Raw genomic sequence first — 24,135 nt, 5'->3', positions numbered from 1 at the left:
TGCTCTACAGGTTTATTTGTTTGTAGATGAACTCTCTACAGGGTAATTTGCTTGTAGCTGAACTCCTTACTTTGTGTCTAGTTTGTAGCTGATCTCTCTACAGGGTGATTTGTTTGTAGCTGAACTCCTTACATTGTGTGTAGTTTCTAGCTGATCTCTCTACAGGGTGATTTGTTTGTAGCTGATCTCTCTACAAGTTGATTTGTGTGTAGCTGATCTCTCTGCAGGTTGATTTGTTTGTAGCCGATCTCTCTACAGGTAATCTGTTTGTAGCTGAACTCTCTATAAGGTGATTTGTTTGTAGCTGATCTCTCTGCAGGTTGATTTGTTTTAGCTGAACTCTCTACAGGGTGATTGCTTGTAGCTGAACTCCTTACATTGTGTCTAGTTTCTAGCTGATGGCTCTACAGGGTGATTTTTTGTAGCTGAACTCTCTTCAGGGTGATTTGTTTCTAGCTTATCTCTCTACAGGTAGATTTGTGTTGATTTGTTCATTGCTGATCGCTCTAAAGGTTGATTTGTTGCAGTTGAACACCCTGCAAAGTGTTTTGTTTGTAGCTGATCACTGTAAAGGGTAATTTGTTTGTAGCTGAACTCTCTCCACAGTGACTTGTGTGTAGCTGAATTCTGTGTAACTGAATTCTCTAGAGAGTGACTTAATTGTAGCTGAATTCTCTACACAGTGCATGACTTGTTTATAGCTGAACTTTCTTCAGTGTGACTTGTAATGTTCTGAATTTCTATAGTGATATATTTGCTTAACTCTCCACATGGTGACTGTTTTCTTGCTGAACTGTCTATAAGATTAACTGTTTGCAGCTGAACTCCCTACAGAATAAGTTGTGATGTAATAAAATTCTATAATGGAGTAAATAAATTAGCCGAATGCTCTATTAGGGTGACTGTTCTATTAGAGTATCTCGATCTCGCATTTGCTACACGGAGTTGGCTTTCGAATCATAACTCAGTGGTTTGTAATCCGATTCTTCTGTACTACTGCAAGGACTTTCTATGAAGATTATTCCAGCTATACACCGATTTTCAGCTCATTGCTCTAAGCGGTTTGCCTAGTAGGCGTGAAAACTAATACTTTTTTATTCATAAAAATCGATCGCGTAATTGTGACACAGGTTGGGTTTTGTGTCATATCTCCGTGGTCTTTATCTCGATTCCTTTCAAACCACCAAAAGGCACTCCTACGATGGTTACTCCATCTACATAGCAATTTTCAACTCATTCCATGAAGCGGTTTACCCTGTAGGCGTGACAACAAATCGATCTTGTTTTACGCGAATAATCGGTCATAACTCCTGAACCATTCATCGGATTTGTACCAAATTTGATGCTAGGATTCGCCTTTGGACTCCCTTTCTGTGTGCCAAATTTCAAGGCGATCGGAGTACGCGTTTGCTTGTTATAGCAATTTTTGCAAGTGTGCGAAAAGACGAAGAAGAAAAAAAAAACGAAGAAAAAAAAACGAAACTTTGGCAGCTCGTATCTCGGAAATGGCTGGAGCGATTTCCTTCAAATTTGGAATGTAGACTCCATTGGCTGGCGGGCAACTGTGTAGCAAATTTGGTTCCAATCAGATAAGTGATCACCGAGATACAAAGGTGTGAAATGACGTTTTCGTTCTTCCTGTCAATATACTCACGGTGTGGCGCGCCGGCTTCTTGGGCCGCACGACACACTACCGTGTGTCTTGATTCATTGACAGCTTATACTACACTTACCGCATTGTTGAACCATGTATACCACCAGAATCCACCAGATTGACAACTAACACGTGATCTATTTAGGGGAAATCTCGTGGAAAGTCCCTAATTACCTTAAGCGGACACTCATGATACGTGGTTTTAAATTGAATGGTTTAAGAATGTAACTGGATGGTGAGGCGTACTTTAATCGGCTCGACTTTACTGAGAAACTCGAGCCCCTCGTGAGAAACTACATCGCTTGAGCAACGCTTGAAAAAGTAAGAGTCCGGCAAGAATACTGAGGGACTCTGTGATATATGCCGGTCTTGAATGCTAACGAAACGAGGAGTGAAGTTTGTGCAACGTGTCACATCGCCACACACTGATTCACCGTGTTTGTGCGATAGGGTGTTTGGACCTGTCCACCAGATGTTGAAAGGAAATTCATTCCAACTTGTGAAGTTATTGGTATACTCATTGTTGGGGTCCATGGGGACATCGATGATCATTTACCAGTCAGCTGTAAGTAATGTCACAACAGAAGGAAAGTAACCATTTCCATACCCCTATGGCATACCGATTTTCCAGGTCAGTTTATGTACACCCAACCACAGAAATGTAGAACTTTGGTTGCAGGTGGAAAATAAACACCTTTTTACTCAGTTACAAGAGATTCACCCAGCTGGGATAAAATGTTGAAGTTAATGTCATTAGTACCTACTAGCGGTTCATCAGGTATTGGACAATTCCAAGTGTCCAGATTATGCAGTTGTCCTCATGTTCAAGTTTACACGTTTAGGCAAGTTCCACAACATCCTATAATCTATTACTATATCAGTGTGGAATAATGCTTATATAATATTTTTCATATTCCAGGCTTTAGGTATGTGTATTGTATTTAACACCTGCTTGTTGGTTTTTGCAGGCCATCTGGTCATACTGGTTTATCCACTAGCAGTTGAATGTGATCATGGTACATATGTAAGTTGAGACCATGCAGGAACAAAGATACAGGTGTCATGAATTTCAGGTCAGTTGACATTCAGAGGAATTGTATTATTGCAATTGTTCTTTTTGTAGTTATCAATTATCAGTGACCAGTTTGTGATAGCGTACTTTTGTTTGACTAATGACCAAATGTTCTGGTTTACATGCTTACCCAACAGTTATGTTACTCACTTAACCTGCATATGGGATATATATTTTTAGTTCATTTTGATTATTCATCCTTTATTGGTACAGCCTGGCATATTGATTTTTTGGACATTCTCTTTTTAATTCAGTGCCTGCTGGATTGTTTCTTCAGATATCGAAACAGATGTCTTTGATGTTGCGACCGATGTTCCAGGTCAGTTTGCATGTGTGTTTAATTTAAGGTTGACTTCAGTGCCTGCTTATTCTTTTACAGGTCTCGGTATTGAGTGTCATGAATTTCAGGTCAGTTGACGTACAGAAGAATTATATTATTGCAATTGTTGTTTTTGCAGTTATCAATTATCACTGTATACTAATGATGTGAATTTGCAGGTCAGTCTACTCAGATGTATCAGGCATAGTGTTGATGGGTTCGAACAAGTATCCAGTGTAGACTGTAGTGGCATCAAGGGTGTTAATTTCCAGGTCAGTTTACATGTTGTGATGTTAGTGATATTTCCTAGTACCCAGATATTAAGTGTATTGTATTTAATGCCCACCTGTTATGTTTTTAAATTATGGTATATCAGTGTAGACAGTGCAACAGTAAGCCTTCTGTGTTGTAGTAACTATTTGTTTCATAATATTATGCTGTTGTCCCGGAATGGCACAATTTTTGGGCAACCAGTGTGAAGTCCAGTGGTACAAACATTGTATTATGACCAAGTTGTGATAGCGTACTTTTGTTTGACTAATGTCCTAATGTTCTGGTTTGACTAATGTCCTCCTGTTCTGGTTTAACATGCTTACCCAACAGTTATGTTATTCATTCACTTAGCCTGGGATATAATTTTTGTTCATTTTGATTATCCATGCTATTATTGACACAGCCCGGCATATTGATTTTTTGTACATTCTCTTTTAATTCAGTGCCTGCTGGATTGTGTCATCAGATATCGAAACAAGTGTTTTTGGTGTTGCGACCGATGTTCCAGGTCAGTTGCATGAGTGTTTAATTTAAGGTTAACTTCAGTGCCTGCTTATTCTCTTACAGGTCTCAGTATCGTCATGCTGACATACAAGAAATCATCACTATTGTTGGAACTATTTTTAGTCAAGTCTTGATGTGATGTTAATTAACGTTGTTACACATTGTTGTATGTTTACCATATGGCAAGAAATTATCATGGCCATCATGAAATTTGAATATTGTGTAAGTTGTGTGGACCAACCCCAACTCATACATGGTCACTGGCAAACCACAAACCACATTCGAGCCACAACACCACCAACCACATTCGAGCAATCCATTACAAAATTTTGTTGCACCATTTGTGTGTGCATAATACTTAATGAAAGCCACAACACAAGCTACATGGTACACACTACATAGAGGTGGTACCCCCTAAAGGCTTGTTACCTTTTGTATTCACCTTATCGGCCTTTGTGGTTAATCTATTAAAAATTACATGTAAATAGAGAATTGAAGAGTATGCTAAAAGCACCTTCGCTAGTGATTTTGTTCTAAGACAACTGGCGATTTATAAACGCTCGCATGGGGTGTGGTGCTACATGAAATTTAAAAGATTTCTGCTTAAAATGCCATCCCTAGGGAACTTACGGTTCAGCACGCTGTCACAACTTGTTTATCAGGCATTAGAGTTTGTGTCCACGTCTTGTCTTTAAAAGTTATTGTAGGGATTAGAGGTTGATTGAAGAAAATACGCGTATAGGCAAACCAGGATTGGATAATGTCAGTGCTAGATGGACTATACAAACACGGCTATGTTGACTGGTTGACTGGTATAACGTGACAGTAGTTGTAACATAAGGTAGATAAATACATTCAGCCATTCTATTAACACTACAACTAAAAGAACTCTGTACATAGCACTAGTAAGGTCTCAGCTTCTGTATTGTTCCCCATTGTGGCATCCCTACCTTATCCAAGATATCTCTGCTCTTGAAAGAATACAGCGCCGAGCTACCAAATACATCCTCAACGATTATGTTTCTGATTATAAAACTCGCCTTATCAAGCTCAACCTACTACCATTAATGTATATTTATGACCAGTGTGACATTCTGTTTTTCATAAAATCAATTCAAAATCCATCTGATCATTTCAACATCCAGACCTTCATCAAATTCTGTCATCATTCTACTAGGTCTTCTTCCAGTAACAAACTTGAACATGTTTTTACATCATCTAATCAACAAAAAAACTTCTACTTCAACAGACTTCCTCGAACCTTCAACAGCTTGCCAGTAATTGACCTAACTCAACCCTTTGTTACCATTAAATTTCAACTAACTAAAATCCTATGGCAGCATTTTACAAGAAACTTCGATCCAGACAACCAGCATAGTTTCCATTTTACATGTCCTTGTAGCATCTGCTCCAAACATCCCAAGCCACCTAACTTTAATGCATTCAGCAGCTAATTGTAATTATATAAGTAATGATAAGTACTTAATTTAAGTTATGGGATCTGGTACTTACCAGATTACCTTTAGTGCAATTGTATATAAACTCACTTTTATTGTTGTACAACCATGTACAGCTGTAACATTGCACTATAAAGCTAATAATTGAATTGAATTGAATAAAGTGAAATACGCCTATTTTTTATTTTGCGATGGTTACTTTTTTATTTTAGCGAGGTCGCAAGAAAACTATGAAAAATATGATGATGATGATAACGACTCCTAAAGATTTTTTTATCACGTAACGCAATACAAATCTATTGAGAGATGTTGCATAATTTAGGACTAATATTGCAAAACCGGCCCTACACATAAATAACTCACAGTAGTGGCCGCGCGTCTTTTAATTGGGCGTGCGCTTTGTAGTTTCTTGGCCGCGCGACTCACTACTGTGAGTCTTGATTACTGTAGTTTAGCAGCATTCACTGAATAAAGAAATTGTATACACAATGAATGTAGAATCAGTGTTGGTTCTTTAAGGTACAGATAAATTGGATATTGTTACAACTATTAGCTATTGGCCAAACCATTCCATTGAAGCCAGTGGTACGCTACCTTGGAGTATTCATCAACTCCCACCTTAAGTGGGACCATCATGTTCGACATCTGACAGCTAAGGCAACTCGTTCACTTAATTACCTACGACACACTTTGTTTTCATGTCCATCACATGTTAAAGCAGTAGCATATAAATGTTTGGTCAGGCCAATCCTTGAATATGCCTCTCCAGTTTGGTGTGTTCATTCTTCTAAAGATATTTCGCAGCTGGAATCAATTCAAAGACGTGCTGCACGCTGGGTCTGTGGTAGCAGGTGGAATTCTGCTACTAGAAACTGGACTAAATCCTCTGACTCATGTTTGCATCAGCTTAAGTGGCCTACCCTCCACTCTAGGAGATCCTTCAGTTCTATTAGCCTAGCTCATGATATTTTACACAATCGAATTTCAATCCCATTTAACAAGTATTTCCAATTTTCTTTTACAAACACAAGATCTCACCCTCAATCACTTTCCATTCCCTCATCGACCATCAACCCTTATCGTCACTCTTTCTTTGTCAACACTCCTTTTCTGTGGAACTCAATACCTCACAGTATTCTTCAACTGTCGAATCGTGTTGCTTTTCACTCTGCTCTTCGTCGATTTCTTTTTGTGTAGCATCAACTATATGTCTTCAGTTTTGTATAAGCTTTTAATACATCTGTTTAGTGTTTTTTTGTTTGTTTGTTTGTTTTTTATTCAGTGTACATGTGTGTGTGTTGTTTTGTATGTGCTTTTTGTGAAGGGGAGCACGTTTACAGGCTTAGCCTTTTGTGTACCCTTGTCTTTTGACAAAAATGGATAATCTAATCTAATCTAATTAGCTAATATGCCAGTCATAACTAGCCATGACCACTTTATTATTATAGTATCGTAATACAGTATCGTATCGAACAGTTTATTGATGGTGATACGCGATACACAAAATGCACTGTATCACAGAACACTACTGAGTATATTACAGTCAAATCCCCACCATTGGTTCCAGTTGCAACGTGGGAGATTTAACAGCGTAGAAAAAATACTTGGGTGCTTAATGAATGATTGTCAAATGCCCCATAGTGAAGCAGCAGTTTCATGTCAATTCCCCTTGTAAAGCCCCACTTACATCCAAGGGGAGTGGTAGGGTAACACATTGGTAGGTGCATAATGAGTTTGCATCATAAACCTTGTGTTGAAATTTAGTCTGTCTTGCTTTTTTCAGCTAATGTACTTAGCCTCAAACATTCAGGACTGGAAAAACTACAAATTGTCTTCTACTTTTATCTATCAACTATCCAATCACTGCTAGTTTATTAAAATTTCCTTTGCTGTTGTGTAACTTGTTTACCATTATGCTATAACCATTAGTCCCTCCTAGTTTATGTGTCTCCTAGCAACAAAAAATTGTTATGTCAACAATGTAGGTGAGAACCACAAAAGAAGTCAAGTAATATATTCCAAAATTGGTCATCGATTGCTGCAGTATGCTGAATACACCTTGGGAATGGCTATGTGGGATGTTCACTTTAACAATAATCATAATACTGGAAGTAAGTGTTTGTTGACATGTTAGTCTGACTATGATTACATGTTTTTAGTTAGCTGTGCCTTACCATACTGTATCCCTTTCTGTATATGCAGGGTGGATACTGATGTTGTGACTGTTGGCGGGTGAGTTTATGGTCAATGGACAAATTGCACAAATGGTGAATAAAAAATAATATGTGGTACCAAGACCCCACTACTATATTATGAACTCTTGGTGGTACTTCATAGCCAAACACTAGTGTATCTGGCTTCTTGTGCTATTGTAGTAATTTAAAAGTTTATGGGATCATCATAATGTAAATGTTTACTATTACAATACATCATGCTATCATTAAAGAGTTTCTATAATTGTGGGTGGTTGTATGAGGGTCTACGAAGTGCTGTGACTGAAAGGTGATGCGCTGATGCTGGCTTTTTAAGTCAACATTGCCGGCTGAAGTTTCACAGGCACTGAAGGTCTGGGGTGGGATTAGAGATGTGCACGGGTAATGTAGCAGTAAATTATTTCACCTGTATCACTACAGCAGGCATAGGCGGCGGAAAGGGGGGGGGGGGAGCTAGGGGGCCAAAGCCCCCCCCCTCGGTCTGCTGAGGGGGGCTTAGCCCCCTCTCAGAATGATATCACACCGAAATTATCTTTCTTGGAGTGGGGCTGAAAACCGTGATAAAGATCGAGATACTCTAATAGAGCAGTCACTCTAATAAAGTAGTCAGTGTGTAGCGAGCTATGAAAGGATTTTTATGTAGTTTATAAGTTAGAAATGGTAGCTGGTGAGGTGGAAAGCTCTTGTCAGTTGGTTGCGACCTTTTTTTTTTTGGTCTCACCTTACCAAACTATAGAAATAAGTCTGGGTCAGCCCAGCCCCCCCTCATATCAACTACTTCCTCTGCCGCTGAGAGCAGGTATGAAACAGCTGGCTATAGCTATGTACGGCCCTGTATGGGCCGGAGTCACGCTGACGAGTCAGTGGAGGCATACCGTGGCGAAATTAAAACAAATCAGTGACTGCTCACAATTAAACCAAGAGTTGACAGCACAGTGTCTATCAAATCAGCCAGCTCGCTATGGCCAATGACCTTGCTCACTTCCACACTGTTTGGGTTAGGGAATTGAGGCGGGCGCCCACACCTCGACGTTAAGGCGGCAAGTTTGAATCTTCAAAGAGCACAAAAGCGATCTCATAAACTAACAAACAACTTTTAGCGAAATTAAATGTACAGATACATTGTGTAAAAAGCCCCTGATAGCCGCAACCTTTTTACAATACGACTTCATGGTTGAAAGAAAATCGCTTCAATGGAATGCGATGACGAAGAAAATGAAAAAAAGAACGATGCACATTTGAATAAATAATTTAATTAACGCATGGTAAATGGGTAGGCGATGGAGCAAACTACTCCAACAATTCGCCTGACTTTTCGTGTGGTAGTTACTCATTATACAAAGGTTACATGCCCCTGGTTTCGAGGTGCAATCTTTTAGTAAGCCTGAGATTTCGCCATGCGAATTTTAAAAGATTGCGTAATCAATCCCTCACTCACAGTAGTGGTCGCGTGTTTGTTTTTGCGGGGCTCGCTTTGTGTTTTTTGGCCTCGCGACTCACTACCGTGAGTCTTGATTTATAACAGAGTCAAAATTAAGGCTCAAACGAATAGTAGCTTTCTGTATTCGAATATTTACTCAACTATTGTCCGAATACTCGAATATTCGGTGTAAGGTTTCATTGCTATGAATGCAATCCAGTAATTAAGGTGGCCACTACCAAGAAACCTATAAAGAACCACAAACAAGTTTGTGGCTTCGTATGAATAACTTACTGAGAAGAAAAGGGTAGCATAGTGCCCTTTCTGAAAGGATTACCGCAGCGATATTGTGATGGAAAGTGTTCATAACAAAGTAGAAGTATCTGGAGTAAACCATGAATCCATATGAAGTCTTGTGCTTACGGCGATCTGCCACAGCATTAGTACATCTTCACCAATTAGTGGCTGCCTAATGCTATTTCTACTGTTCGCTTCTTCAACACCATTCTTTCCATTCAATGGCATCGTCTCCGCTTCCTTAATTGCTTACAGCTAATCACGTGCCATTGTATAACGATCATGTGCGAATATTCGGGGGTTAATTTTATTATTCGAATACTATGCCAACGAATATTAATACGAATAATCGGTTATTCGTTTGAGCCTTAGTCAAAATAGGGGTTTGTGGTTTACATTACCACCCCAGTGATCCCTTCTTGTTTGGTGGTTTTTTTCAGCAATCCCTATTCCCATTTTAAAATTTTCAATTTTTATTCATCTAGTATATATACAGTACTGCAATTAAATCACGGCTCAGCGGTGGAGGAAGCACCTACAATGTGGGTAGGCAATTGTGAGATCATACTTCTATGACCACCACCAGTATCATTGTATGTGCAAGCAAAATCAGCATTTGCAGCATGCTCAGATTAGCACCAGAAAATTGCAAACAGTTGTTTTCTGGGATTGAATTTGGAGATAATTTCTCATGTATAAATCAAGACTCACAGTAGTGAGGTACGCGGCCAAGAAAATACAAAGCGCACGCCGCAATTAAAATGCGCATAGCTACTACGTGATTTATTTACGTGTAGGGATGGTTTTGCAATTTTAGTCCTGAATTATGCAATCATTCCCATTAGAAATGTATTGTATAATGGGCACCAAAATTGTAAATGAGTGGTTATCTTGTTGCAACCACGAAAATAAGACCAAGTTTACTTTATCACGTTGATATTTCGGCTTGTGTTAGTGTTATCACCATATTATCACTGCCTTTTGTGTATTAATACTGGCACAGTTTTCTAGTACTGGATTGCCTGTACAGCGGATTTTGTTTACCAAACGCTTAATCCTTAACCTTAGGCAGGGTAGGCAGCCTGCTAGGGCCTCAGGGCTGAGGGGGCATCCGAGCACCAAAAATGGGCCTCAGGCCTACAGATTGCTAGATCTATAATAAAACGCTCTTCATACAGCCAATTTCCCTTATGCAGCCATACACTAGTGGACAGTTCTAGATATTCCCAGGCTATGAATAGCCTTCTATCAACTTATATCATTACAGAACAAGCACTTACATCATCATAACAATAGCACGCAGGAATATTCTCTATTGTTCTATTCATGTGCAGAACTGATTCACGTGATAGTGAGTATTTAAAAACTAATTAGGAGGGACAGCGTTGTGATAGTTTGGAACATAGGAGAGACACGGATTTCATATAGTGTCTGTTTGTATTGCGACCGATGCATGTGAGTTGTACATTACTTAGGAAAAGGCATACACTATTTTAGCCGTGGTTTGCTATAGTTTGGCTGTTTGCCATTTGGCGCTCCTTGACTGTACTGCTTTGGCGCATCCTGCCTCTGATTTGGTGCAACTGCGTAGTTCTGTAGCAGCTAAACTGGATGGAATTTAACACTATGGTTCATGATAAAGATGATTGAGCGGATGAGGCACTAGTTCTTCAATTGCAAAAGTTTCAAGATGAGCTAGCTGAAGAGCTGGAAGATTGCCATACAGTGCTATAGAGCTGTATGTATATTATAATAAGTCACACAAACACTTCTAGGATAGAAATGAAGCTGCAAAAACAGCAGCCATACATACATACATGTATTATAGCTAACATAGCTACATAGAGCTGTGCAGTCCGTGCTGTTTTGCATAACAAGCTTATAAATGTATATAAAGGCCCTACAACTGGCAATACTTTGACTGTTAAAGGGGACCTCTAACTTTGGCTTTGCCTAAGGCCTCCACACAGTAAAAGTAAACTAGTGAACGTCAATACTAAATGTAGTGAACGTCACTACTAATGTCTGCCACAATACTCACTATTTTTGTGTAGTGACGTTCACTACTAATTTTGTAGTGAACGTCACTACATTGACCACCAAGTAGTGACGTTCACTGCAAAAAGTAGTGAGTATTGTGGCAGAGCAATTCAGTACTAAATTTTTACAGTGCAGAATGCTAAGGCCGGCCCTGGCTTTATCCATATGATAACTTTTAAAGACGCAGCGTTGACACAAACCCAACACTCATATAAATGTATTGTGAAGAACGTAACTTGCCTAGGGAGTGTTTTCAGGATAATTCCATTTAGCGCCACCCATGTAGAAGAATTCACCTAATATCGGACGGGTCTACCCCGGACACTCGATTGTACAGAGATGCATTACAATACTTTATATACATTCTCACCTAGGTAAAGGCATAGATGCTATAGCCGTGCCCTATAGTCAGTGTTGGGAAAGTTACTTTGTAAAAGTAACTAGTTACATATTACATATTACTTGCAACTGAACTATTTAGTTAGTTACATATTACTCATAAAATAAAGTAACTAGCATAATAATATTACATATTATATTACTTTGTGTCCACAGCCTTAAGCTGTCACGTGTGAAACTACCACTTTATCACGTGACATGATTGTGTTGTTGGACAATGTGCGTATCTTGGTTTTAAGTAAGAAGCTGGTGAATAAGTTTCATTCAGTAGGCTTCGTTACTTCGTTGTGGTTCGGCATTATTCAGAGGATAACTAACGAGATCAGTAACTTCGTTACTTGTAGTAATAATATTACGTAATGTTACACTCGTTACAGTAACTGTATTACTTAGGTAATGCGTTACATTTGTAAGTAAAATAACTTGAGTTATATTACCCGTTTTTATAGCATATTTCGTTATACTACTTAGTTGCCACAAAAGTAATAATATTACGTAACGCGTTACTTATTAACACTGTCTATTATATTGTGGGAATCGCTATTATCTATTATATTGCCTGAAAAAAATCCGTTATATATGAAACTTTTGACCCTCTCAAAATTTAACATGCAAATAACACAATATGGAAACAAGGGATTCACAATTTACAGTGCAAAAGAACTGATTTACAATGTTGGAAAAACAAAGACCTACAACAAGTGCAACAAAACAGCATTAGCAAATAGAGTACATACAATTTGAACAAAAATCCTAATTGTCAATATCTTGAGAATCATCATTGTCAGGGTGCTCTAAAGGGGCAACAGGTGGTGGAGGCGTAATTGACACTTCTTTCACTATTCGTATTTTAGAATGTATAAATCTGATATCGTCGTTCTCTGCGTTCTCTGCCGTACAAACGTTTCTTTCTCCAGTAATGCCAGCTATCATGGCACTTCCTGTATAGTGGTAAAAAGAGACAGGTTAATCAAAGATGCTAAATGTAATCCCCTGTATGCGGTTTATTTGAAACTGTAGTCATTATTCAAGACTTTAGTGATTGCTATACTGAAATTTCAGTTCTTGTCCTATGAACTGAAATTTCAGTTCTTGTCCTATGAACTGAAATTTCAGTTCTTGTCCTATGAACTGAAAATTCAGTTCTTGTCCTATGTACTGAACTTTGAGCTCTTGTCCTATGAACTGAAATTTCAGCTCTTGTCCTCTTGTCCTATGAACTGAAATTTTAGTTCTTGTCCTATGAACTGAAGTTTCAGTTCTTAGGACAAGAACAATAACTATGACCAAACTGAAATTTCAGCTCCTCTCTGACATTACATGCAAGAAACACGTTGACGTTTTACTACTTCTAAAAAACCAGGGGCAAACCATGGACTTAATTACCGATGTATAACTACGTATTACAACACTGAACATGCAAAGTTTTAAATCATACTTCAATTTTATAATGTATTTTGTAATTCATGAATAACTCATAATTATTGAAATACATTGCTATGTACTGCTAAGGAAGCCTATTTTAAATAAACCACTCTAAGCGATACATTACGCACAGAAGTATCTGTTTTATAGTCTATCTATCATACTATTCTTTGAAAATTCTCGCAACAAAGTTTTCAGGCTGTTCTCCATTTTCGTTCAAGTAGATACAAGTCACGCCCACTTTTAGAACGGCGAGATATTTATCCACTGGAACCTATGAAGCCTACTACGGTGTTTTTTCAGTTGTACCATACCTAAACAGTCCACTAAGAAAGCCGGTCTCAAAGTTGTTGAACCCATTTTTAAATTCAGAAAAGAAACCCAGCTTCGATCCAAAGCATACAGGATTTTGCAAGTCAATTGGCAGTTCAAATTTTTTTTGACTATCAAAATGAACCAATGAAATCGAGTCTAATCTCGTGCCTGCTGAAGTGAAAATGGCAAACAAAGACCCCAAAGAGCGTCCTTTGACTGTCAATGTGTTGGTGGGTTCTTCAGTGGGTTCGTCCACCGTTTATAACAGTGGTTTGGGCACACTATGTGCTGTCAGTTCGACCAGCCAGGCGGCATTGTCAGTATTAGAGGTGCGTAAACACCTTATGCGCCTCTAATATCTATTAGTGTAAGACGAACGATACCATTATCCTCTGTTTTCAGCTACCAGCGAGGCTATTGGTATGTTGAGCACCTACAAAACACGTAGTACTGGAGAAAGGAACTGGGCACAAAAGATCTTTATGGAGGACAAAGGTAGCACCATGATGCACGCATTGTAGCTGCTGCGGTTAGCGAAAAGGCACGTCTCGGGATGAAGCGACGTCGAACAGTGAAGAAATCAGGCCTGTAGGCTTAGCCGTTATCGAGTTACGCTTATCTGAAGGCATTAGTAAGTAAGTTAGTCAGTCAGAAGAAAATTCGGTTAAATACGAAATTTTTAAAATTTCATAGCAACTTGGTGGAATGTCTTAGCGTTGATCTGAAGACATTTTTGAGCTTGGCTACGCCTAACCAATACAGGTAATCTGTCAGAAAGTTAATATTAGGCTGGTTTTGAGTGATATTTATAGGGCAAGAAACCCCAATCCTTGGGGATCCCTAATATACAGTTACTATCGTACTGTATGATATGTATGTGTTGCTCAGTATTAAGCAGCATGCTCAGTAAAGACACAACAGCTATGCTTACCTCTATAGCCAGAACTGCTGAACATGCTTTCCTCCAACCTTCAGGCTTCCTCGTTGGTGGGTCTTGATGTAGAGGAATATCTGATAGTTCATACAGCAACTTTCTGCTTTGTTGTATCTACAGCAATAATGCATATATACATAACAATTGGCATTATAATCAATGCATCTTCATCTAAATTTTGGCAGAATTTTGAAAAGTTACCCTTATTGTCATGCCTGAAATAATTAGAATGTTTAGGTTTTGCTGGCATCAGAAACACTTCTCAAGCTAGTAATTTTCCGCCGGTTGAATGTAGTGAATTAAATGGAAAATAACCTCCTTCCAGATTGGACAAGCATGCATGTGCTATCATGTGCATGGTTTTGGTGGTTAACATAAATGAGCATGTTGTGTGAAAAAATTGTCAAATCTAGGCTGCAATTTCTCAGACAGGATACTTCCCTCCCAACCTCCCTGATATGTGATGAAAGATGTAAGTGATAATGGATCCTTAGCTACAGTATGATAGAAGGTCATGATGAGCGGGAGAACGGACAAGACTTGTCACTACATACATTTACATTCTGTTGATTGTGTGTTTGTGCATGTGGTGTTGCTTTTGTTAAACCAGGCGTGTGCCCAAGTGATTTACTGAATTGTTTTCCAAAAATTGTGCGTGTACCTACCTATCTATGTATCTACCTATCTTTCTTTGTACGTGCACACACATGCGTATGAACAATAAAGTATTAAAAGCAGCCTATATATAAGGAATAAAGGCTAAATAAAGCCTGTAATGAATTTTCTCTCAGGTAAGCTTTGGCTCGAAGGTGGGTTTCTTTTCCGAATTTAATAATGGGTACAGCGACTCTTCACAGACTTCCGAGACCAGCTTTCCTTGTGGACTGTTTAGGTATTTTACAATGAAAAGACCTTAATAAGCCTCATTCTCTCAGAAGACGCATATATGTCTGTTATAAAAGTGGGCATGACCCGTGATTACACGGATAAAAATGAAGAGCAGCCTGGAGACTTTTCAAAGAATAATATGATAGATAGACTATAAAACAGTTGAGATGATTTTTCTATGCGTAATGTGTCGCTTACAGTAGTTAGTTTTCATCTGTTTTGTAAACATAGCCATAGTAGTATTCAGGCAGTACTTTATAACTATGCTGTAATATAGTTTGCCTGATAATTTTTGTATTTACCTATCTAGTATACATACTGGTTGTATTTTTTTTTTAAATTTAATAAGTATTGGTAGCCGCCACTGAGTGGTGCTGTGGGTTGGGTTGAAAAGGGTGAAAAAAAGGAAGGAGCTACATATTTCTCACTGTTGTTTACATCGGTCAATTGCAACCATAAATTAAATAGATTAAAAAATTGTTAAAATCCCTAGTGAAAATGTTCACAATCAAAACCAAACAATCTTTTACACACACTTACACACAAAACACCATTACAAATGATTCTGCTAAACACACATTATGTATATACTTTTAGGTTTTACATGTAACCTTACCAAATCCCAGGTAGTCATTTCATGCACATGTGATGCAGCACAATTATGTTTACTGGCCAACCTCCTCACTAGGGTATTATTCATTGGTAAATATACAGAACATAATCTGTGAGTATAGTGCTTGCAATTTTGTAGTTCTTCCTTCTCTGATAAAAGTTCTTGAAGAGCCTGTCTTGAATGATTTCCCCCTATAGTGAAGTACTTGTATCCCTCTTTCATGTTAGCTTGGAAAATTTCACCATCTTTCAGATGAACTATGCAAAGAATAGGCTGGACATCTGTGCAAGCATTTTTTAACATTTCTTGTTTTAGCTGCTTGACAATGGTATCAGAGCAATTTCTCACCAGCCACTCTTCTGGGGGGCATTCCAAACACTTAACTGGCAACACAAAATGACCTGAAATACAAACACACATAATGTACAAGGAAGCACCAAATTCAGCAACAGTTAATTAACATTACGCATATATACTCGAGAGGTGGCCAAGTAAGGATTTATTGGACATGACTAAATTGCTGAATGGATCATGAACACACTGTACATAGTGGACAATGTGGATTTTGAACAGTCAAATTTTTTTTGTACATTACACATACTGTACCTACAGAAACCTCTAAATGTGCATGGTAAAACAACTACAAGGTAGATAAATTGGATTTAGTAACCTCACTAAGTCACCAGACATCTAAAGGAAAGTAAGCGTAATTATAGAACATTGTGTCACAAGTGGGGCTGGGAGATAATTTAGATAAATCATTTACTGAGATAATTTTTATTATCAAGATAAAGAATTTAAGATAACAGCATTTTTCTATCGAGATACTAGTAATCTTAAATTTTGTATTTCATAAAATATTTGAATGCCATATTTTTCATTCTTCTAATTCATTTTATGACTATGAACTTTGCAATTACAAGCCGATTTTTGAAACAACTCTCCTATGGTAAAAGCTAGCGCTAAGTTACTTCGGCTCTTATAGTTTCTCATCTGTTAGAATGAATCTACGGATTCCTTTTATCAATATCGACATGGAAAGTTGTTAAAACGCTAACCAGTGTTCTTCAACATGAGAACTAGCTCGTGAAATGTGAACCTTGAAAAATCTATAAGTAGGCTTGTAAAGATACACTTGCCTGTTGCCTCTATGCAATCTTGAAGCTCTACAGCAAACAAAAATGAAGTTATTTAACAAATAGTGATGGCCAAGGAGTGATCACGTGATGACAGCTGGCATTGTTCACCATTAATTTACCACAGTTTTGACGGTTCTCTTTCATCTCTTCGTAGTGCACAGCTTTGTTCTATAGTTTTCCATGTTTTTTTCAAGCATGACCACAAACATCCTGTCCTATTAGTCTTGTACGGCTTCACATAATTACTTCATCACCACCTTAAGCAAAAATGAATGTGATGCTAGGCTTCACTTTCAGCTATGCCAAACATGATACAAGGCATCCCAAGCAAAGAATAGTGTAAGAAGGGAAAGGAGATTCAGTGGAAGGGGGAAGTAGTGGAATTGGCGGAAACAGTGGGATTTTGAATTAAGGTGGCGTTGAAGTAATTATGCGAAGCCGTACAAATCCCATTAAACAAGCGTCTGTTATCACCCACACGCTTAATTGAAATTTATTAATCGTTTATAACTTTTGTTTTAGTTGGAGAAATTCAATAAGAATTGGCATCCAAGTAATGTAATACCATCTACGTTATCACACAAGATTCTGGGCAATTCAGTGATTTCTTTTCAAGGATGCGCCACACAAGTTACAGCCTACTCTGTCTTATTTCTCCGTGATGGAACACCACAGCGCTTAGCTTTTCAAGTTATAAACTTTTCTTACTTTGTAGAACAATGTGACAGAGCCCTTTTAGTGTAGAAAAGTATAAAAGGCAGAGAAAAGACACATTCACGGCTTCCTCGTACAACAAGTCGCCCTCAAAACAAAGATCCTCAAAAATCTCTCTGTAGCCTTTTAGAGACAAGCTTTCCCGATGCTTGTACCAAATTTTGATGGTCTATGGCAAGTAATTTTGAAGAAATAAGCTGAATAGTGAGCCTATCTGGCTGGTATGGGCGCGCTCCGTATAGCACTAATCACACGACATCAGCGTGCTATGTTTGCCAGTGAACTAACCAAAGTTTTGACAAACTGAAGCCATCTAGACGTGAATACCGTTACTTGTATCAACAGCAGTAGCCCAGTAGTCTGATGGAGTTGGTTCTTTCCAGCCCTAGAATTGGTTTGTGATGGTCTACAGATTTCTGGATTTGTTCGCGCATGACCACAAACATGCTGTTTAATTAGTTTTGTATGGCTTCACATAATTACTTCAATGCCACTTTAACATTGTTTACACACACTACCACCTCAATTTTATTGGGAGCTACTCCGTACTGTACTAGCTAAAATATGTATGATTCACCAAATTTAAATCGCACTTCTAATTTGGAGCGCCAGATCTGGTTTTCGTCAACCAAAACAGAAGGAACAGTTGCCTGCTATCTGTTCTGTATAAGCCTGTGCTATATACCGGTATTGTTAGTAAACTGTGATATTTGAGTGATACCGGTTTTACCGCCATACCGTCTAGGCATTATGGCCTCCCTGTGGGCATGTTTTATCCCATATTTAGAATGTAACTAGACATGTGACAATGGTTGTAGGCATGTGGTGATGTAGACACCTTGTCAAATTATGTAAACAAGCTTGTTTGTGGTGATTTGCACCTGGGGTTTATTGAGCTACCATGGGTATTTTGTGCCTTTGTTGAGGTAAAACACTACTTGTTCAATACTGATATATTTACAGAAGGTATATCGTTTCATAATTTTCAATACCGCCCAGGCTTAGTTCTGTACACCTTCAGTTCCGTAATCTTATCCACCAGTCATCTCACCACACCATATATCCTTCTGAAGTTCTGCACAGCGCTCATTAATTGGAAATTATAAGTGCCTACAGTACCATGACAGGTACCATGCAGTCGTGCAGTCTAGCCATGGCAGACTACAATATGGCATGATAAGGTGTGAAGTGACTGATGGATGAGACTACGGAACGGAAGGTGTACAGAACAGATAGCAGGCAACTGTTCCTTCTGCTTAGGTTGACGAAAACCAGATCTGGTGGTCCAAATTGGAAATGCGATTTAAATTTGGTCAGTCATACATATTAGCTAGTAGTACAGAGTAGCTAGATATAAGTATGTGAACGATGGTAATTCAAAATCCCACTGTTTCCGCCAATTTCGCTATTTCCGTCATTCTGCTGAATCTCCTTTCCTCTGTAAGAAGTACCTCTGCAATCATTAAGAATCATACTGAAGTAATGACACATAATTATACTGCAAATCATCGCCTGTTTGGTAGTGGAAAAGGAACCAGACACAAAGAAGGACAAAGGTAGCTACCACCATGACACATGCACTTTAGCTGCCACTCTTGGTGAAAGGCACACATCTACAGATGCAGCGATGCTGAACAGTAACCTATAGCCTAATTTATCGTTGAATGTTTTCTTTGTTTTTTGTGGACATCGGTTTGTCATTCAGTTATTCGGGTAATGCTAAAAGACGGAACGGAACGGAACCAATTAGGCGTACGCTAAACAAAACTCACCTTAATCGACTTGTTCATCACCCCTAACCATATAAAATTATCCAGAGCTTAACGCTACTTCGTCTGCAGTTACATTGTAAGTTGTACATGCCTTGTTTCTATGAAACACCTCGTGAAAATTCTATTTAATGCTCGCCAACTTGTACGTGTTCTTTGTTTAATCCTTCCAGTAAACAGTAATCACATTGTGAAATTACTTCTTAGTGATCGCAAGAGGTAAAATACCGTATTATTTAAATGTTACAGAGTGTTTCCAAGTATTTTATGGGAAATATAGGCTGGTTTCGGTAGTTACATTATTTCAGCTTGAATTGGCTGCAGTTTAGCTAGCTACAGTATGTGAAGTGATTCTAAATAGAATGTTTTGTAGCGTAAGCTAAGATGTAGCTAGGTACGGAACTAAATGAAAAACTCTGAAATGTTGGTGGCTGTTAAATAGAATCTCGTTAGTAGTCATCAAAAACACAGCGTAGGCGACCTACTATGCAGCTGTAGGTACAGGAATTGTTAGTCTAAATAATGTGCAAAGGGTTAGGAGTGGTAAAATAGCTTGTTACGGTAGGTTTAGTTCGGCGCGCGCCCTAACTGGTTCCATTCCTATTCCGTTCCGGCTTTTAGCACTACCCCAGTTATTCAGTCAGAAAATTCTAATAATATACTTTCATAGCAACTTGGTAGAAGGGTTTCCTATAAATGTGAATACATTTTTGAGTCTAACCAATACTATCATAAGGTAAATATTAGCAGTACTACATACGTATGATGTAATGTCAAGGTCACAAAAGGAACTCATACTGTATATTTTTCTTATGAACTTTCACATGCATTTTACCAATGCCAATCCATATAATTTTCTTTATTTCTTGCTCTGTAGGTAATAGTCTATTGATTCTTTGAGTTGGCAAACTGATTGATACTCAACCCAAGATCAAATAAACAAGTAACAAAAAAAGACAAACAGATACTAAGAACATTGTTGGAAGCTTGACAGCCAAAGCAGATGGAAACATTCGAATGTTTTTGCTTGGAATATTATCATACAGTACAGTAGTGACTGTATATTAGGAATCCTGGATATTGGGGGTTTCTTCCCTACAATATCAACCAAAACCCAGCCAAATATTTACTTTATGACAGCTTGGCAGCATTGATTAGGCATAGCCAAGCTAAAAAATGCTTTCAGATTAATCCTAAACCCTAACTAAGTAACTAACTAACTATATATGATTTCTTCAATGTTCTACATCGCTCCGTCCCTAGGTGTATGTTGCTTAGTTAGTACCTGTTACTTTTTTTAAATCACTTAACCAATGCTAGGTAAATCCATACTTGCATATGTATCTATATTTGTACAATAGTACCTAGATCTTTGCCCAAAAATACCAGGCTGGATTGCTATTTTGTCCGTAAAAGAGATACCTTTTAATACTTTACCATGATACGGTACATAAGTTAGGTCACGTCCAGGAGTACATTGGCTGTATTAGCTAGTACAGGAAAAAGAACTAAAGTTTAAGTAGTGAATCTATAGAAAAGTGTATTTGAAAGTATTTTAGCCTGAAAAGATCACTTTAGAATGTTTTTGTGTGAATTATATTTGAAGATTACCTTAAGAATCGCTTGGCATTGTTCTGGTGTTTTCGTGTTCGCGATTATACAAGGTGAGGAGTATTTATTCAGTGTAGAGCCAGTATATGGGGTAGAAATAGCTTCATCTAAGATTTTACTTATTCCAGAATTCCGCATTTTCTGGAACCCCACAAAATTATGTCATGTGTTTGCTTTGAAAATGGCAAACCAATGCAATGTTCCATGTCATGGAAAAAATCTTCATGTACTGAAATCCAAAAGGTACTAGTCAGGCTGAAGCAATGCATAACATGTGCTTGGAGTTAAAACCCTTTGCTTGTGCTCTTGTATAGAAAGCTAGTCAGAAAATTCAACTGAAAAAGTTCTACAGCAGCTTTCTAAGTACAGTGTACATGTAACTCTGAAAAAAAAATTATCACTTTTGGTTCTAACTAATACTACCAAGTTAACATGATTTCTGGTTAATAATTTCTTGTGAAAACGAGCAAACATCCATGATCCCTACGATATAGTACAGGATACTGCTTAGGAATTTCTGAGTGTTGGCTTATTGTATTAGAAAGCATTAGTAATTACAGAGTTAAGAAAGCAATAATTGGATTTTAGAGACACTAGTCATTTTGAAACATTGTCAACAAGTGTGGGCAGAACCCTGAAAGCAATACCCACCACTGCATGTGACTGAACAGTATTATAGTAGAGTATATAATTTATTGAGGAATTTATCTTAGGATAGCTAGATATGACCAAGAGTCCATAACAACAAAGGAAAACATATCTAACTAGAACACATTTAGAGTACTGTGTCAAAAAAACAAAGCTTTGACCTTATGAAAGCTAGTATGCACCAATAAACAGCTCTCTAATGCCTAAATAAATATTAAAATTGGACAAACCTAAATGGGAAGAGTCTACAAAACTAGTTTTAATATAAAGCATTGACCCATAAGTCTTAAAACACAAATAAATAACCATTACCATAATAAGGTTGATCCCATATACCATACAAATGCCTGGTATTACTTGGTCACTGGCACAATAAATGCTGCCCACTGTATTGCACTTGGTAAAGGAGAAAGCAATGTCCATTTTTAAACTCCTTGCCAGGCACACTTGTGCTCGTGGTCTTGGAATAAGCTGATTATGTATGGTCCCAATAGGAGAGAGAGAGAAACCTCATAGAAAAACCAGTTTAAAAAGTTACGGTTACAAATTAAAACTGCTTGTAATGGAGAGACATTAAGCAATTAAACAAAGGAAATTTGTCAAACAAAATTCAGTCAACATTCAGACTATTAGATCACACCATGATTTATATTACTGTAACATCAGATGCTCATGGAAAACTTATAGACTGGCCAAAAGATGGATGCATTGGCCTATAATAGGTTTCCTGGACTGGACTCACAAACTGGACTTGACAATTCTACTGGAAATGGTGCCTGGTCAATAATTTAGGCATTTTATAATTATCTCTTCTAATACTGGAGACAACACTATTGAACTCTGATAACTGATACTACTACTCCTTATGAACCAAGAAGGTTGTACATGCACTAATTTGTTAGAATACTTCTGAAACAGGAATTTGTGTCTGTATACTTGGGATTATGGTCAGTCAAAAAAAGAACCTTGGCTAGCACTTACAAGTTAAATGCAAGAGATAATACAACACACAAAGGATAAAGATTCAGAAGCAAAATGGATGCCGTACCCCTTATTGAACAAACGTTAACAGCAATTATGCAATGGGGCCTTATGTATTACCTTACAATGCTAACCAAGTACAGATACAACCAAGCCATTCCCTTTCATTTCCAGCAAAGTTGCCGAGTCCAGTCTGCAAAATGAAAGGCCGGGTGCATTGCATGCTGACATTTTTAGAGGTCCCTTTAGGTACAAAGTATATAAGCACACAGTCACCTTGATGGTATGGTGATATTTCTTTGTCCATTCCGGAGTCATTAAATTCAGCTTGCTGATCATTAACATTTTCTTGTTGTCTTTTGCGTGCAGCATGACTAGCGACTTCCATCAGTTTAGGCCACTTAGGATTTGGATCATCACTTGCTGACATCTTTCCGTCGAACATTTCGATGAACGCCTCCTCGCTCCCGCAGCTCTTGAAGCATTTGCAAAATTCGTTGGCAGCCCGGTTAAAATGTTTTAAATCCAACATTCTTGGCTCCGAATCTTTAAGGCTAAAGGTAGCCTGCATTAGATATGAACAATGAACAGCCTAAGGTGCTAGGTATACGACGGACGCACTTACCACAAGACAAGATACTCCATCGTTGCCCTTTCTCACCATCAACGAGCCAAGTTTAATAATACCGTATTTTTGGTAGGTCTTACTGCCCTTTCCGATATAGACTCCTTCGTTTATTCGTTGAGAAGAAACTGGCACAAAGTGCCAAAGATTTGTTCCAGGCATTGTTTTCTAGCAACCTAGGCAGCAACAACGTGGTCGAAATATCCCGCCTGTTTTGAGCACGTGATTTAAATTGGTTTCGTAGCAACCGTTTGACCTTGCGTTTGGACCGAGAAATTTTAGTAGAGAAGCAGCATGGCACAGAGCAGTCACGTAAGTAAAAGATGTGATGGTTGTTTTGCATATAGTAGCTATATATCAATAATGACCTATCAAAGTGACCGGCACAGCTAATTTTTTGGGCCCACATTCGTTTTATAATCGTACTAAGGCCAACATTTATCAATACCTTGTTTCCTGTCCTATATAAGGCATCAAACAGGGGAGGGCGGGCGGTTATTATTATTATTTTATTAAAATTCATTATTCCCTTTACCATGTATAAAACTGAACACACAGCAGTTACATAGCTCACTGCATTAGCTACAGAAGTCTTAATCAAGTCTTAATCACATTTCAAATCGTCTGAAACTGCAATAGTTTCGAGGCAGCCAACTTTTCTCCCAAAACAAGTCAGCAAACAACATCGTACACTTCTACAATACTCCATTGAATTAGCTGGTGACCAAAAGTTCAACACTCAGGCAGCACAGTATTGATAATTAAGTTTATTTAAAATATTTCGAAATATGAAATACATAATAATTACGCATGCGGTAGCGAAAA

General features: G+C 38.1%; 2 protein-coding genes across 8 annotated transcripts in view; one reads left to right on the top strand and one right to left on the bottom strand.

The window, feature by feature from the left end:
* Positions 1-1,714: 1,714 nt before the first annotated feature.
* The window catches only part of LOC136261137 (uncharacterized), a 258,251-nt gene continuing 235,830 nt past the window's right edge, over positions 1,715-24,135 (top strand). The window contains exons 1-7 of one of the 5 annotated variants that reach the window (XM_066055117.1): positions 2,302-2,496; positions 2,623-2,727; positions 2,981-3,045; positions 3,106-3,134; positions 3,225-3,317; positions 3,762-3,826; positions 3,886-4,032. In XM_066055117.1, the coding sequence (XP_065911189.1) occupies positions 2,717-2,727; positions 2,981-3,045; positions 3,106-3,134; positions 3,225-3,317; positions 3,762-3,826; positions 3,886-3,961 (339 nt within the window). In that variant the 5' untranslated portion in view covers positions 2,302-2,496; positions 2,623-2,716 and the 3' untranslated portion in view covers positions 3,962-4,032. Of the gene's footprint in view, positions 1,976-2,301; positions 2,497-2,622; positions 2,728-2,980; positions 3,135-3,184; positions 3,318-3,761; positions 3,827-3,885; positions 4,033-24,135 lie in introns of those variants that run through there. The other 4 variants (XM_066055124.1, XM_066055108.1, XR_010703789.1 and 1 more) reach the window with 4 other exon arrangements.
* On the bottom strand, positions 12,252-23,537 carry LOC136261086 (uncharacterized). 3 transcript variants are annotated; one of them, XM_066055069.1, is made up of 5 exons: positions 23,307-23,537; positions 22,962-23,250; positions 15,827-16,224; positions 14,320-14,436; positions 12,252-12,589 (listed from the first exon to the last, which is right to left on the bottom strand). In XM_066055069.1, the coding sequence occupies exons 2-5, from the start codon at positions 23,215-23,217 to the stop codon at positions 12,578-12,580; spliced, it is 783 nt and encodes a 260-aa protein (XP_065911141.1). In that variant the 5' UTR covers positions 23,218-23,250; positions 23,307-23,537; the 3' UTR covers positions 12,252-12,577. The 3 variants fall into 3 exon arrangements, with proteins under 3 accessions (XP_065911141.1, XP_065911127.1, XP_065911133.1); XM_066055055.1 differs by having other exon boundaries at positions 23,311-23,537; XM_066055061.1 differs by having other exon boundaries at positions 22,962-23,239; positions 23,311-23,537.

Source organism: Dysidea avara, chromosome 1 (assembly GCF_963678975.1).
Source record: "Dysidea avara chromosome 1, odDysAvar1.4, whole genome shotgun sequence".
Lineage (NCBI taxonomy): Eukaryota > Metazoa > Porifera > Demospongiae > Dictyoceratida > Dysideidae > Dysidea > Dysidea avara.
Note: the sequence above shows the minus strand (reverse complement) of the source record. Positions and strands in the feature narration are given on the sequence as shown.